This window comes from Diabrotica undecimpunctata, chromosome 2, assembly GCF_040954645.1.
Source record: "Diabrotica undecimpunctata isolate CICGRU chromosome 2, icDiaUnde3, whole genome shotgun sequence".
Lineage (NCBI taxonomy): Eukaryota > Metazoa > Arthropoda > Insecta > Coleoptera > Chrysomelidae > Diabrotica > Diabrotica undecimpunctata.
In genome coordinates, this window is record NC_092804.1 from 132,462,058 (window position 1) to 132,477,680 (window position 15,623).

General features: G+C 33.1%; 1 protein-coding gene across 1 annotated transcript in view; it reads left to right on the plus strand.

Moving 5' to 3' along the window:
- Positions 1-15,623, plus strand: part of GTPBP1 (GTP-binding protein 1) — a 43,798-nt gene that overhangs the window by 3,113 nt on the left and 25,062 nt on the right. Inside the window, 6 exon segments of the mRNA XM_072523520.1 lie at positions 3,074-3,254; positions 8,472-8,666; positions 9,459-9,622; positions 10,912-11,150; positions 12,774-12,918; positions 14,211-14,393. Of these exon segments, the coding sequence (XP_072379621.1) occupies positions 3,074-3,254; positions 8,472-8,666; positions 9,459-9,622; positions 10,912-11,150; positions 12,774-12,918; positions 14,211-14,393 (1,107 nt within the window).

Below are 15,623 nucleotides of genomic sequence, written 5' to 3' on the forward strand. Positions count from 1 at the left end.
CCTTTGACTATTGAAAAGTTCTCAGTGAGCTCATTTTGTACTCTGACAGTTGTTGACGAGTCCATTGTTGCTTTTACTAGTCAGATGTATTTTTGAGGGATGTTAAAGCTATGCAATATTTGATATAACTTTTGTCTATTAATTGAGTCATGCGCCTGTTTGAAATCTATGAATATTTTGTGGATGTCAATGTCATATTCCCATGATTTTTTGTTTAGAATTTGTTTCACTGTGCATAGCTGATCAGTTGCAGATCTTCCTTGTCGTAAACCTATTTATATTCCCTGACCGTATTTTCAGTTGTTGGAGTCGTTTGTTTAGTATGGAAATAAAAACTTTGTACTCTGCGCACAAGAGGGTTATGCCGCGATAACTTTCGCATTTCAGTGTATCCCCTTTTTTATAGATTGGGCATATAATCCCAATTTTCCAGTAGCTATAGATTTCTTCATCATTCCAAATCTTGTTTATAAGCATATGCATTTGTCCTAATAGGTGTTCGCCACCTAATTTACATAGCTCAGAGGGGACATTGTCAATACCTCGAGCCTTGTTATTCTTTTGTGCCCATATTGCTTGTTTTACCTTTTCCATTGTCAGGGATGTTTTCTGTGTCTCCCTCAATGTGATCCATGTCCATGTGCTCTTCATTTTCTTGCGTCCCTAGGAGAGTTTGAAAATAGGTTTTCCGGACTGATTTTATTTCTTTTGGATCACTGGTTATTTGCCCTTCTTGATTTCTGCATAGATTGGTTCAGGGTTTGTATCCTTTCCTTAAATTGCGTAGATATCTATATGCTTCTCTTATATCGTTGCTTTGGAGATTTTCTTCCATTTTCTGTACATTACCATTTTCATAGCTGGCTCTTCTTTCTCTGGTTCTTCTTTTCATATATTTCTTGTGTTCTTCATTTCTCTTATGCATGGCCTTTTTACACTCGTCATTGAACCATTCTCTTTTTCAAATCATGAATGTGTTGCTTGTGTGAGTACATTTCAAATAGGTAAAAGAAATAAATTAGACTTACTGACAATCAATTTAATTTTACTACCCAAAACGACCGGTTTCGCTTTCTAAAATTTGCAAAGCATCTACTTTGTACCGCTTGACCTGAAGATGCTTTGCAAATTTTAGAAAGCGAAACCGGTCGTTTTGGGTAGTAAAATTAAATTGATTGTAAGTCTAATTTATTTCTTTTACCTATTTTCATTCTCTTTTTGTTTGTTTTTTTTTTGCCTATTATATTTCTTGCTGAGTCAATTACTTTTATTTTAATTTGTTTCCAATGATCTTCGATGATTAGACTGCCTGTATTTGTAAATATTTGTGTTATTTGTGTCTCATAGTTCTGTTTGACATCTTGTTGTCTCAATTTTTGTATATCTAGTTGTTCATTTGTTTGTTTCTGTCTGTTCCTCCTGTTTCTCTGAATTCTGCATCTGTATTTTATCTGTACTAGGAGATGGTCAGATCTGCAGCATGCTCCTCTTTGGCTCTTCACATCTCGTATGCTTGTTGCAGCCCTTTTGTCTATAAAGACATGATCAATTTGGTTGGCGGTTGTTCCACAGGCATAATCCATGTCGTTTTGTGTATCTCTAGGTGTGGAAAAAATTTTTTTTCTACTGTAAGTTGATAAGTAATTCTCCATTTTTATTGGTGTTTTGATGGAGTGAATGTTTACCGATGGTTCCTAAGAAAAATTACACATTACTTTTAGAAAACTCCTAAGGAACAGCTACCACCAACTGAATGGTGTAACATCAAAGAATTTTCATGTAAGCTCTAGCATTCCACAAGGCTCACATTGTGGTAGTTTTCTGTTTGGATATTTAATTGTACATGGTATTGAAAAATATATTGCAACTCTTTATTTTTACTCTATAAATAATAAATAAATAACAAAACTAATAGCTTGTTATCTATATAGCTTTCCTAAGTGGTATATATGAATCTCACTTATACCTTCATCGGCAAGCGGTTTACCCCTGTAAGCAGAGAATAAACCGACTTAATTTTTTTTGCCTTTCTACCGCACCAAACCTATTTTATTCGATACTTTATATTTTTTCAACATCAAATGTATTTTTTTTTTAATTTTTCCAAGTGCGCCGGAAATTTTTATTAACAAATAACTTTAATATTTATTTAATAATAACAAAGAAAACAAAAATTTCCCGAATCGCTTTGAATAAAATTTTTTTAATCATATCTCATCAATTTTTCGAAAAATGCTTAATTTTCGAGTTATTTGTAATTTTTTGTTGAAAAATGCCTTAATTAGTTATTTTTGGGATTTTTTTTTTCTAAAAAACTACAAAATGAATTGCAATTCTGTAAAAAGCTTTCTAATCTTTAATCCTTCAAGTATAAGTAAGAATATTTTGATAACAATAAATGGATATCTTACTCAAAACATGAGACCAAATATTTCGAATGTGTATATTGAGCACTCTATCGCTGTACATGATAATAAGTGATAATAATGATGTCTATAATTCTGTAAAGCTATGTTTCTGATGCCAGTGCTTTACTATTCTTTACTTTTTCTAGTGTAAATATAACTTCTTCCTCTATATTTAAATACCGTTTTTTCTTGTGCTACTGGCTTCCTCTCAATGACATGGTTCAACATTTTTTTTTAAATACTTTTTCTAGTTCCGCTTTCCCAGTTTTCTTAAACTAGCACATTGTATACGTTTTTTTTTTAATTTTGCTCTGAAGCTATTTTCTTGTAGCGTCTTAATGCAATTTACTATTTTTATTGGAAATAACCTACAATTTTACTTTAGAATGAGTTTATTTTGACGTTTCGAATTCCACTTCGGAAATCCATTTCCTTCTCCGAAGTGGAAATCAAAACGTCAAAATAAACCCATTTTAAAGTAAAATTGTGAGTTATTCCCAATAAAAATAGTAAATTACTTTTTTATAATATATATATATATATATATATATATATATATATATATATGTATATATATATATATATATATATATATATATATATATATATATATATATATAATAGTTATGTAGTATACTTTTTTATATAAATACTTGGTTTCACAGATTGGTGGATCAGATGATGGATCTGAAAATGGACTACTAGATGATGAATTAGAAGCTGCAGTAGCAACCCTACAATCATTGGCAAATACTTTAGAGTGCAGTTGTGTAAGACTCCGAGAACGTAAAGAAACTAGAGGAATTGTGGTACAATACCTCATTAGGAGAGTTCTTGATCAGTCAGGTACATATTTTGTATTAAAATTAAGTATTGAAAGTTCTTAATTATTGGAAACGGTTTGACATAATTTAAATAAATCAAAACGTTTAAATGAAACATAAGAAAATGATAATGCCTGAATCCGAGAAAAGAATACAAAAATATATATTTTTTTTATATTAGGCATTGCGCCTGTTCTTATTCAATCTTACGGCTGTAGTCATATTTGTGACGTTAACTATCTCATCTTTTAAATTGTCTTCCTGGTCGTCTAGTGTCTATTGGTCTTAAATCTCTTGCTGTTCGGGCTAGTCTCTCACTATCTATTTGTGTAACATGATGATTTCATTCGTGTTTTCTCTGTCTTCCCCATCTTCCAATATCCTGTAGTTTACAGAGATCTCTTATTTGGTATTCTGTCTCTTAATGTTTTCCCAGCAATTGATTTCAAGATTTTCATTACTGATGTTTTAAGTATTATATATATATATATATATATATATATATATATATATATATATATATATATACAGTAGACTCCCTCTATAACGAGACCTGAAAATGGCAGACTAATTACCTCGTTATAAGCGGATCTCGTTATATCCAACAACAATAATACTGTGCATACATATGAATATGTAGTTTTCTAAAACATTAACTTTCTATAGTGAAGCCATTCGGAGCAATATAAGATGCTAATAAATATTGTTTGAATGGCGTTTTTGAAAAAAGTTGTTTACTTTTATTGTCAATGACATATGTTAAAACAGAAAATCTGTATTCTGTAAATCTGTATAAAACGTATTTTCAAGAATAACATAAACTACTGCGTCTGCAATTGGAAGAAGTCTGTCATTTTTAACTGCTTTAAATTGTCCAGTATTCTATCTATCATATTTTCTAAAGATGTGAAACAGTTTTATGCTTCTTCATTTGCGTTTTTTCTTTGGATAAATTGTATATTTCCGACTAAGAATCATAAATTGTAAGAAGTTTATTGCGGACGGCACTTAAAAATGGTATTTATTTATAGCTACGGTCGGACCAAAACGTAAAAAAACACGTTTTTCAATCTTATTTTTTCTCGTTATAAGCAAATTTACCTCGCTTTAGAGGGTTATAGTTCAATAGAAATTTCACGTTACATCTAATGTACCTCGTTATAAGGGAAAACTCGTAATAACCGTGTTCGTTATAGAGGGAGTATACTGTATATATATCGGCAGGAAACCCTTGCCTTTGTCAAGATTCAAAACGGACCAATCGACAGATTCCGAAGGCACACGACGGCTATAAATAACGCTGATACTCAGTGATTAACGGGAACGATAGGAGATTATGTCGCTGTCTGCCAGTGGCGGACCCAGAAATTTTTGTCGGGAGGGGTCATGGTCTTGCTTGAGGGTGATTTTGATATACGATTTAGATTTTTGCACCTTTACGAGTGATATGATTTGTGCCTCATGTAAGGGAACAATTTTCTCAATAATTATTTTAAGTGATATATTAAACCAATGAGAAGTTATTAAAACCCAAATATCCTACGGGTGCAAAGAAGGCTACAAAATTAAGGGGTCTTAAACTTAAACCAAAAAAAAATAATTTAACCCACATACTCTATGACAGTAAAATCAAGTGTACACGACTATTAAACCAAAGGAAAGTTATTAAAATATAAATACTGAAAAATCAAGGACTGTCAATTTAAACTAGGTATTTTAAAGACAATTAATTTAAACCCACCTATCATATGGCTACAAAACCAAGAACAAACCAAGGATAAATAAGTAATTATAAAAATAATAAAATAATAAAAATAATATTGTAAACAACAGAAAAACGAGTTATCTAGACATATATACAAAGGAGTACAATATAATATTCTACGACTCATAATGGAAGGGAAAGTAGAAGGAACAAGAGGTTCAGAAAGAAGAAAATGCTCCTAGCTGAAGAATGTAAGAGACTGGACAGGCATGGACACACATTCGATACTAAGAACAGCTCAAGATAGAGAGCAATTTGCTGTAGTTATAGCCACCTTTCCGTAATGAAGAAGGAACCATATTAGGCTACAAGTGAGTGAAATATTTTTTTACTCGGTATTAAAATTTTGCTCACGAATTGTCAGCAACAGCCGGCAACGAGTGGTAAATACAAGTTCAGTGATTAAAAATATAAGAATAAGATAAGTAAATATTATATAATTTTATAAAACGTATTCTTTGAGCCTATCCAATTTAGCAAATCGCTCTACAATTGTATCAACGTCTAGAGAAATTTCAGGATGCACATTGATGAGTACTAAACCAGTTAACCTTTTCTCCGAAGTTCTATTTCTAAGCCAAGACTTTAGACGCTTAAGCGTAGAAACACTATGTTCTGCTATTGCTGCACTGACTTGCAGTGTAATTAATATTTGCAGAAATATTCTGATATTTGGATACATATGAATATCGCAGTTTTCTACTACTTCTAAAATAGAATCCGAAAGTCTTCCATTATTTTGCACGACTCTTTTCCACTTTTGAATCCACAGTGAAAACTCTTGTTCTACTGTGGAATATGCAGTAAGTAGTTGTGCCGAATAATATCCTGGAAGGTGTCAACAATTTTTTTTAATGCAACTTTATCTTCTGATGTCTTATCAGTTTTAGGTAAAACAACTCGAAGATATATATATATATATATATATATATATATATATATATATATATATATATAATAGATTCATAACTTTCGGTGAAAGTCATTCTTCTAAATCAGTTAAGATATTGTCTAAAAGGGGTAATAAATAGATCTTATATAATAAATAGGAAATATTCTTCGCAAGAGTTAGTAAATCAGCAGGTTTTGAAGAATGCATTTAGTGTCCTCTATGGCCGCTATATATAGATTCAAATTTAATTTTGGTGACTGAAGGAGACGACTAAGTGATACAGTTATACCTCTAAGACAAACTACTGAAATGAGAAGTTCTGGGCTCCTAATGGTTTGCATTATTGAAAATGCATCAGCTGACATTTTACTGTCCTTCCACGTAGAAATTGTTTCAAGAGCATTGTATATTTTGATGATGATTCGCTCTGGAACTGAAGATGACCTTTATGCCTTTCAACCCAACGAGTTTCACAAATATCTTGGACAGCTGTCCCCAGTTCCTTTATTTGTATTCACTAACGTATCAGGCAGAGCTAATGCAACAGCAATATTCACTTTGATATTTATTATAGATAAATTATAAAATGTAGTACACTTCTTCTTCTTCTGGTTCCTATCCGTTTCGGATGTTGGAAATCATATTGGCAATCATGACCTTGCTCGCTGCGGCTCGAAACAGCTCCGTTGAGGTTTTCTTAAACCATGTTCTTAAATTCCGCAGCCATGATATTCTCCTTCTACCGGGTCCTCGCTTACCTTTGACTTTACCTTGCAATATAGACTGCAGCAGGGAGTAACGGTGCTGATTTCTCATAACGTGTCCCAGATATTGCAATTTTATGCGTTTGATCGTAAACACAATCTCTGTGTACTACACAATGTAGTACACAGTCTCAACAATTATAATACATATTCAAATTACAAACAACCAATTCGTAGACAAAACTGAAGATAAGAAATACCTAATACAACTGAAGATAAGAAAAGTCATGTCATGTACATTGAATGAGCAATAATGTGTGGGCGGTAATTATATCTCATCGATAATAATCGAACGATTTTCTGGCACTCAAATGACGCATTGACAAAATTTGAAACTCTGAATTCGCGGAAGGCGGGGTAGCGTTATTCGAGGTATTACTGTATTCAGAATTGTTGATTTTTTTAAAGAGCAATGTAAAAAGGCTTCCGCATAATTCTACACTTAATACATACATACATAATACATAATACATAATTCTACAATAAATGAGTTTGAATAATTTCAACTCTTGACTTCCTGCTTATAGGGTTGATGGGTTTTAAATTATTTTTTTAGAATTATTTTATTGATATTTAATTTTGTTTGGGAGGGGTCATGACCCCCGTGACCCTCCCCTTGGATCCGCCACTGCTGTCTGCTCCCGCCATACACTTGGTAATGTCTGTTGCAGTTCCAATGAAAATTGGTGTTCCTGCTCGGACGTTAATTTGTGACGGGTAGCTCTACCAGACTCAGTAAAATGCGTTTAATCTAAATAAAAATATATTCAAATAAATAACAAACATAAAATTAACTTGTATATAAAATGTTCAATAAAATAAAAATACCAATCCTAGTAAATAAAATCTACAAGCTGCGGCTCGTTGTTGATACCTGCGAAAAATAAATATTGGTGGTACTTGATTGGGTGAGGCAAAGGACGATAATTGGTCAATGTCCAAAAACCGGGGAAGACTAATCAATACTTAGTATAGGTGAAAGGTGGCCGATCGATCACTACTCGATACGGACAAGAGACGATCGGTTAACACTCGATCGCAGACAGAGGAAGGACGGTTGGCTTTTGACCAATACTCAAAGACCCGGTGTAGGAGCTCTTACAAGATCAATATTCCAGTTCGAACTCCGTTCTGTGTCTTGGTTTACGGCGTTTTATATTTTTGACCGTGTTTCGTCTCCAGTGCCCATCCATGGTAGTGGTGGGTCGCTGATGGAAGTACAGATGCGGAGCGAGGGTCAGGTGTGGGTAAGCGCTGACGGCGAAGTCAGTCTGTAAGAAATAATTACATACCACTGCTTCTAAACCTCGACTATAATGTACAATTACATAACAGATAATATGAAAGTATATATGTCAGTCATATCGGTTTTGTTATTCCAATATTAGCAAAAGTATAGTAACTTTTAGTATTGTTCTTATTCCCTTATATCTTATTGTGAGACTTATTCCCTGAAAAATAGCAAATCAGAGTATTCGCAAAAAGTTTTATCACCAATTGTGAAAAAGCTTTAACAATCATTAATAGATTTAGTTGTTTGTGAGCCAGATATAGTTGAGAAAAAACTGTGAACTACTTAATTTAGAGACTTGCTGAATATCTCTCAACCACTAGACTTTATGAGAGCTTAATTTAGCTACGATCAATTTCATAAATAATTCATTAGTAATTTTCGTCTTACTTAAAACTCCATTTTGATAACTAAATCTACTCAATGTTTCCAAATATACTATTGCTTCCTGTACTGCTAGAGTGCAGCTTATTTTACGCGTGCTTTTAGTTACTACCAATGTTAGCTGATCGTATTTATTTTTTCAGATTTTTTGGAAATACGAGTTGCAGTTGTTGGTAACGTAGATGCTGGTAAATCAACTTTACTCGGAGTTCTAACACACGGAGAATTGGATAATGGCAGAGGACATGCTAGACAGAGACTATTTAGGCATAAACATGAAATGGAATCCGGAAGGACAAGTTCTGTAGGAAATGATATTTTGGGTTTTGACGAAGAAGGTAAAATTTGACGAACAACACACAATCATTAAAAAAAAGTGTTTAGTTTAGATTTTTCTCCCTCCCTACTCTCTTTCAGACTTAGGTTTCTCTCTCACTATCTCTTCTCCTTCATACTCTTGCTCTTTCTTTTTCTTCGTCTTCATCCGGAATTACAATAATTATAAATTGAAGCTTTAGAGTTCACGCTTCCATACAATAATATAAAACAGAAAAAGCATTTTAATAGTCTTATCTTTAAAATAATTGTGATGTGTTTACTACAGAGAACTTTTTTCATTTTATTGAATACACTTGCTTGTTCCATTCTTTACCTAGTTTGATATTCTGCAAGGCGGTGATTAATTTGGTATGCTGTATACGATCAAATGCTTTTTTAAAATCAATTAAGCACATGTATACAGGTTTTCTTATTTCCCAACACAGCTGAAAGAGTGTTTCTAGAAAAAAGTGCTTCTTGCCTTGGTTCCAAGGCATCTCCTGAACCCAAACTGCTCTTAGCCAATTATTTCGTCACATTTATGGTTAATTCCGTTTAGAAGGATATGCAAGAGTATTTTAACGACATAGCTTATCAAACTAATGAGTCTACAATCACTATATTTCTTATCGTTTGGTTTCTTAGGTAGAGGAATTTCTAAGTTTAATAGCCTTCAGAAACATTTACGCCATGTTATATTTGTTATATATGATAGGATAAGATCTATTATTATAGCAAAAGTAAACCAACAATAATTGTAATTTAATAATTATAATATATTTTTTGATAAAGATGTTGTTTTATTTTTTCAGGAAATATTGTGAATAAACCAGAACATGGCTCACTTGATTGGGTAAAAATTTGCGAGAGAAGTTCAAAAGTGATAACATTTATTGATCTTGCGGGACATGAGAGATATTTAAAAACTACAGTTTTTGGTATGACTGGACATGCACCGGATTTTGGAATGTTGATGGTAAGCATTTAATATATATGTGCAGAATTGTTTTTAATAATTATCACATTAGTCTCGATTCTAAAGCAAACTCACTTTTAGGTTTTATTTCCGATGTCTATATATTTTTCTATCCCCTCCTTGGGATTTTTTGTTTCTTAGTTGGTTGAGAGCCTTCTCTACTTCTACTCGTATGATTATTGGTTCTACCACTCTGATTGCATATTTCTTGTGTTCTGAGACTGATGCATCTTTTGAAGTGTCTTTGTACAGTTCAGTCAGGGTACACAGTAAATATAGCATCGTTGAATTATTTTGTATTATAGATCATCCTTTTTTTGGCTATTATCCTTTGTCATGTTGTTATTATTTTTTCTTTTGGTTTATTTTTATGATCGTATTTTAAATAAATTTTAGTATAGACTCGAACACTTCTTTCCTTTTATCGTTTAGAAGACAAATTGAATTTGTTGGGAATTTAGTAACAATTTTTGCTAGATTTTCCATTAGGTCGTTATTTTCCCCGAGTTATTCCTGCGTGGGTCATTCCATTTTTCTCTAGGTCACTCTCAATTTACTGGCTGAAGCTTTTATTGGATTGAGCATTTCTACTTCATACGTCAGTACTGGTAGTATACTGATCATACACTTTTCTTTTCAGACGTATCGGTAGATCGCTTTCAGATGTTTCTCGTAGTTTTTTATATGTTGCCCAAAATGGGTCTTCTTCGCAGTTCCTTGTTTTCTTTTATTGTCTTTGTAATATTTCTATTTTTTTAGGGCTTCCTTGTTTAGATTGTTATCATTTTTCATCGTTTCTATGTGTTTTCAATCCGTTGTAGTTATATTTTGCGGTAAAAGATTTCCATTACCTAAATTTGTCTGAATTATGGTATCTCTTCTTAGTTTAAGCAAATACATGTGTACTGCCGTGGCGGGAAATGGTAGAGGTTTACAGTGTCGGCTTCTGCGTTGGGTACGTAATTGGGGTATGTTATGATTATCCCTAGAGAATTTCGTTCTGGCGTTTTTGACTAGTGATTCCCTTGTTGGGAGTTGGTTTATGGCGTCCTATTGTTGCTTCCTTGTGCTTTTATAACGAAAACAAAAAGAGAAGCCATTATTCACATTCACAGATATTTTATCATGAATCTGGTTGGGGTTATGATTCATCTTTTGCAAGCGTTTTCAACAGTCAACATGAATATCATCTGAGGTAGGAGCTTTTTCTTTGTAGACTAATTTCAACACTAAATCTTGCATAAGTAATTTTAATAAAAATCTTATTAAGCAAATATTTTATTTTGTAGGTAGGCGCCAATGCTGGTATAATCGGAATGACAAAAGAACATTTGGGTCTTGCTCTAGCTCTCTCAGTACCTGTTTTCGTAGTAGTTACCAAAATTGACATGTGTCCTGCCAACGTCCTTCAGGATAATCTCAAGATGCTAGTAAGGATCCTGAAATCGCCTGGTTGTCGAAAGGTACCTGTTATGGTCAAAACTTCTGATGATGTGGTTTTAAGTGCCACTAATTTTGTATCTGAAAGGTAAGTATTTTACTGTTGAAGATTTCAAGTCTAAAACTGCTCGATTGATATTCTAGATTAGCTCGTGTTAAAATTTAAACAATGAAAATTACTATAATGATAATAATTGTTTTCCGGGTTTATATGTTGTGATGTGAAATTCTTTCTTTCTGATATTACATCTGCGACTACCTTAAATTATAGAAGATGCTATGGTAATCGTTTTAACTGCATTTCGTTAATTGAGGCTGCTTTTCGAATACGTGCACTATTTATGACCTTCGTAGCCATGGCTATTTTACACGGTTGGTCCGAATCGATATTGGAACTGAAAGATTTGAAGAATATTTTAAATTTTGTAGATCAGTTTCTTGTGTATAACGCTATCGTCCCTGTCGTAAGCAATTTTTACGGTTAAGTTCGCTTCAGATACCCTTCAATTTGTCCTGTTAGTGTGGCTACTTGAACAGTACAGCACTTACCTAAATCTTCCTTGTTGTGGGATAATGTGAGTGTCAACGTCTGTTTCTATTCTGTACATGATCTCGTATTGTTTAAAAAAGCGACGGATCAGGAAGATAAGTCGTGGTTAAGCAAGGCTATTTCTTTAGAATTTCTCTTTTCTATTTCTTCAATATTTTGAGATTTTGCAGGTTTTACAGATCACTTATTGTATAGTTGCATAATCCAGTTTTGGCTCTTTGTCCCAAGGATTTGATTTATTCAGCGCCTATATTATCCACACGTGCAGTTTTCTAATTTTTCAACATTGATGCCCTCGTGAAGTTTCTTCATAGCCAAAGATGTTCCTAAGTGGTCTGTCTCACGATTAAGATTTCTGTTACTTTTTGGGTCATTTCAATGGTTCTTGATTCACTGTTATGATTCAATGTTAACCAGATTCCTAGCTGTTTTACTATTATGTGCAAGGTTCATTCTTTCCAAGGTTTCATTTCCTCCATAAATTTGACGATCATCTGCACATATGTTGTGTTGAACCATGTTCTGAGGTTCTTTAACCAGGATGTTCTTCTTCCTGGACCTCGTTTTCTAAATATTTTTCCTTGCAGGATGGCTTGTAGGAGGGGATATCTGGATTCACTTCGCATAATGTTTCCCAAGTGTTGTAACTTTCGAGATTTGATGGTGGTCAGTATTTCTCGGTCTTCCTTCATTTTTCTGAGGACCTGCTTATTTGTGACTCGGTCAGTCCACGGGATCTTAAATATTCTCCGATATAGTCACGTCTCAAATACTTCCAATCTTCTGCACATATCTTCGTACAAGGTCTACGATTCAACACTATAAAAAGTACAGAGAATTATGTAGGACATATTTCCAGAGGAGAAAAATACTACTTCTTACGACTCATAATGGATGGGAAAGTGGAAGAAAAAAGAGGTCCAGGAAGAAGAAAATGGTTGTGGCTACAGAATGTAAGAGACTAGACAGTCATGGACACCCATCCATTATTAAGAACAGCTCAACATAGAGAGCAATTTGCTGTAATATCGCTAATCTTTAGTAATGGAGATGTTACCTTATGAATGGCCCGTGTTAGTTGTGAGAAACGTTGTGGTTTCCTTTTATTGCAAATTTGCTTTATTCGGTACTTTAAAGATTTCCAATGACTGTATTTTATAGGTTATGTCCAATTTTCCAAGTGTCCAATGTCACCGGAGAAAATTTGGAGTTATTAAAAACGTTCCTTAATTTACTTACAACCAGAATGGAGTATCATGAAAATGAACCTGCTGAATTCCAAATCGATGACACATATTCTGTTCCAGTAAGTATAATCGTTATCTCTGAATTTATTTTTTACTCTAGTTCATTATGTAACAATTATAACCTAAGTATAAACTTTATCTAAAAAGTTAAAAGAGTGGTTTACAAGAAGATTAAAAATTTGGTAAAAAATGAGGTTGGGCTTCATAAAAGTATGCATACAATAAGATCAGATATAATTTGAATTTAATTCAATTCATTTGGCTTTGAGATAAATTATAATTCATTTTGAGTTGAAAATATGACGAATATTTGAATGCGTTACAATAATATATTATATGTAAATAATTATCTATAAGGGAAATATTTAGAGATAAACTTGATACTTTTAGTCCGATTTAAATAATTTAACTAATATATAGGGTGTGGCCTTAGTGCGAGGAAGTCCAATTACTCATTTGTCTGGATTGTTAAAAGTTGGAGCATAGATATGACCATATACTTTGAAAATATTTTCAAATATAGTCACTTATTGGAACAGAGACTGGTTGGAACAAACTTATCTGTTTTTAATGGAACTCCCTGTATATTTTTACATTTTTGGATTTTTCTCGATGTTCTTATTTTTGCAATATAAAGTTTTGCAATGTTTTACGAGGTAGTTTAAAAGATAATTACGTTTTTTATATAGCAAGATGGACACCCTGTCGAATTGTAGAGATTGACGTCAAAACATTTATTTATGTTCAAACGATTTATAATATAATCTACTATTATCCAAAATGATTAACACAGCCAAATTTTTAATTTTGATATACAGGGTTAGTCGAAACTTGGATTTATTATTCTGAGTTTTCTTAAACGGAACATCCTACATTTTAGTATTGTAATGAAATGTTATTTTATTGTGCTTTATTATTTCTTAAGCATTCCCTATACGTAATAGCATTAATTTTTGAGTTATTCGTGTTTTTTTGAGTCAAAAATTAATTGCAACAACAATTAGGTGAAATTTTATTAGGCTGGCCGTGAAAATATTTAATACCACGGTCCCCCGTGTGACAGGCGGCATACTCACTACTGCAGTACGCAGTAGCACTACGATTTGAATCGTGGTAGCTGTTAAACGCGAAATTTAAATAATCGTTGAGTGTTCTGAAATGTTTAATTTTCTGTCCAATTTTCTTAAATTTTCATTTTTCCGTAAGAACGTTCTACACAGTGTTTAAAACTAAAAAAAAAAGAATGAAATCGGTAAAGTCGTTCTCAAGATATGACTTTACATAGGGAAATATGGCATTTTTATACAATAGATATCAAATGCAAGTATAATATTATTTATTTTGTTCTTAGGGCGTTGGTACTGTGGTTTCTGGTACTACATTAAAAGGTGTGATAAAATTAAATGATATCCTCATGCTAGGTCCAGACCCGTTGGGACGTTTTCAACAAATCGCTGTCAAAAGCATTCATAGGAAGAGGATGGCTGTAAAAGAAGTTCGCGCAGGACAGACTGCTAGTTTCGCACTTAAGAAGGTAAATATGAATTATTTGTGTCTTTTTAAGTAGAAGCTTATATCTTAACTAACTGCCAAAATTGATTAGATTTTTTTTGCTCTAGAACTTGTACTCGTTGAAAGTGTGATTGGTGAAAGTGATATTAGTTATGCCTAATAGCTGGAAACTTACAATATTGTTCATATGGTGGATCGACTTTTCTTGTGTTTTTACCTTTTCGCCCAGATGTTTTAAATCACGTAAACGTTATATTGTCCAGTTATCGTCTCCACCAGATAACATACAAACAAAACAAAATAACGCATGTTTTTCTTTTACATCCGCACAACCGTAACGTATTGTTATAGATACCGGACTGTTTTGCATTGAAGTCGCCAATAATATAATATAATATAATATTTCATGTTTATTAAGCTTCTGTAAGATGTCTAGGTTTTGATTATAGAGGTTTTCGACTTCATCTTCATATTTCCTATCTGCAGTCAAGACATATATTTGAAGTATATTGGTTTTGAATGGTTGAGTATTTATTTGAAGTAATATTATTATATCTGCGACTGGTACGAAGTTGGTCACATATTTACTCAGTTCTAATGTTACCAATATACCTACATCATTTTTGTGATGCGGGTTTTCTATGCTGTTACCGGAATAAAATATGTCCCTGACTCTGGCCATCTCAATTCGCTGATTCCCAGTAGATCTATTTTCATATATTGAATTAAATTGTCAAGTTTTCCAGCCGCAAATAGACTTCTGGCATTCCATGTGCATATTCTCAAATTAGATTTTCTTTCTAGGATTTCTTCACGAAGTTGGCCTACGCTTTCCATGATTAGTAACGGTTTGCAATTGATGTGTCAATTTCATGGTAATTTTCCTGAGGGTTCTCTATGAGTCTTTAATGCAGTGGTTCCCCTTTGCCTTTTGTATTCTTATGCCATTGACCACTTGTTGATTCATCTGCCTTAGAGGCCGATTTCTCAACTTCAGGACAAAAGAGTGCCCTGTCACATTCGTCATCCGTCCGAAACCGTTGTTCAGGAAGTGGGGGATTGCTTATACCGGCAATTGTTGAGGTTGACATTTGGATAGGAAAGGCTATACTTTGCACATCATTATCCCTTACATCCCGATTACTCTGATACTTAATATTAATTCGATAGGTACACAAAGATATGATCTGAAATTTGCAAAGATCGAGTAACTCTTAGCTTATCCAGCTAACACACAGGTGCAAAATTATAT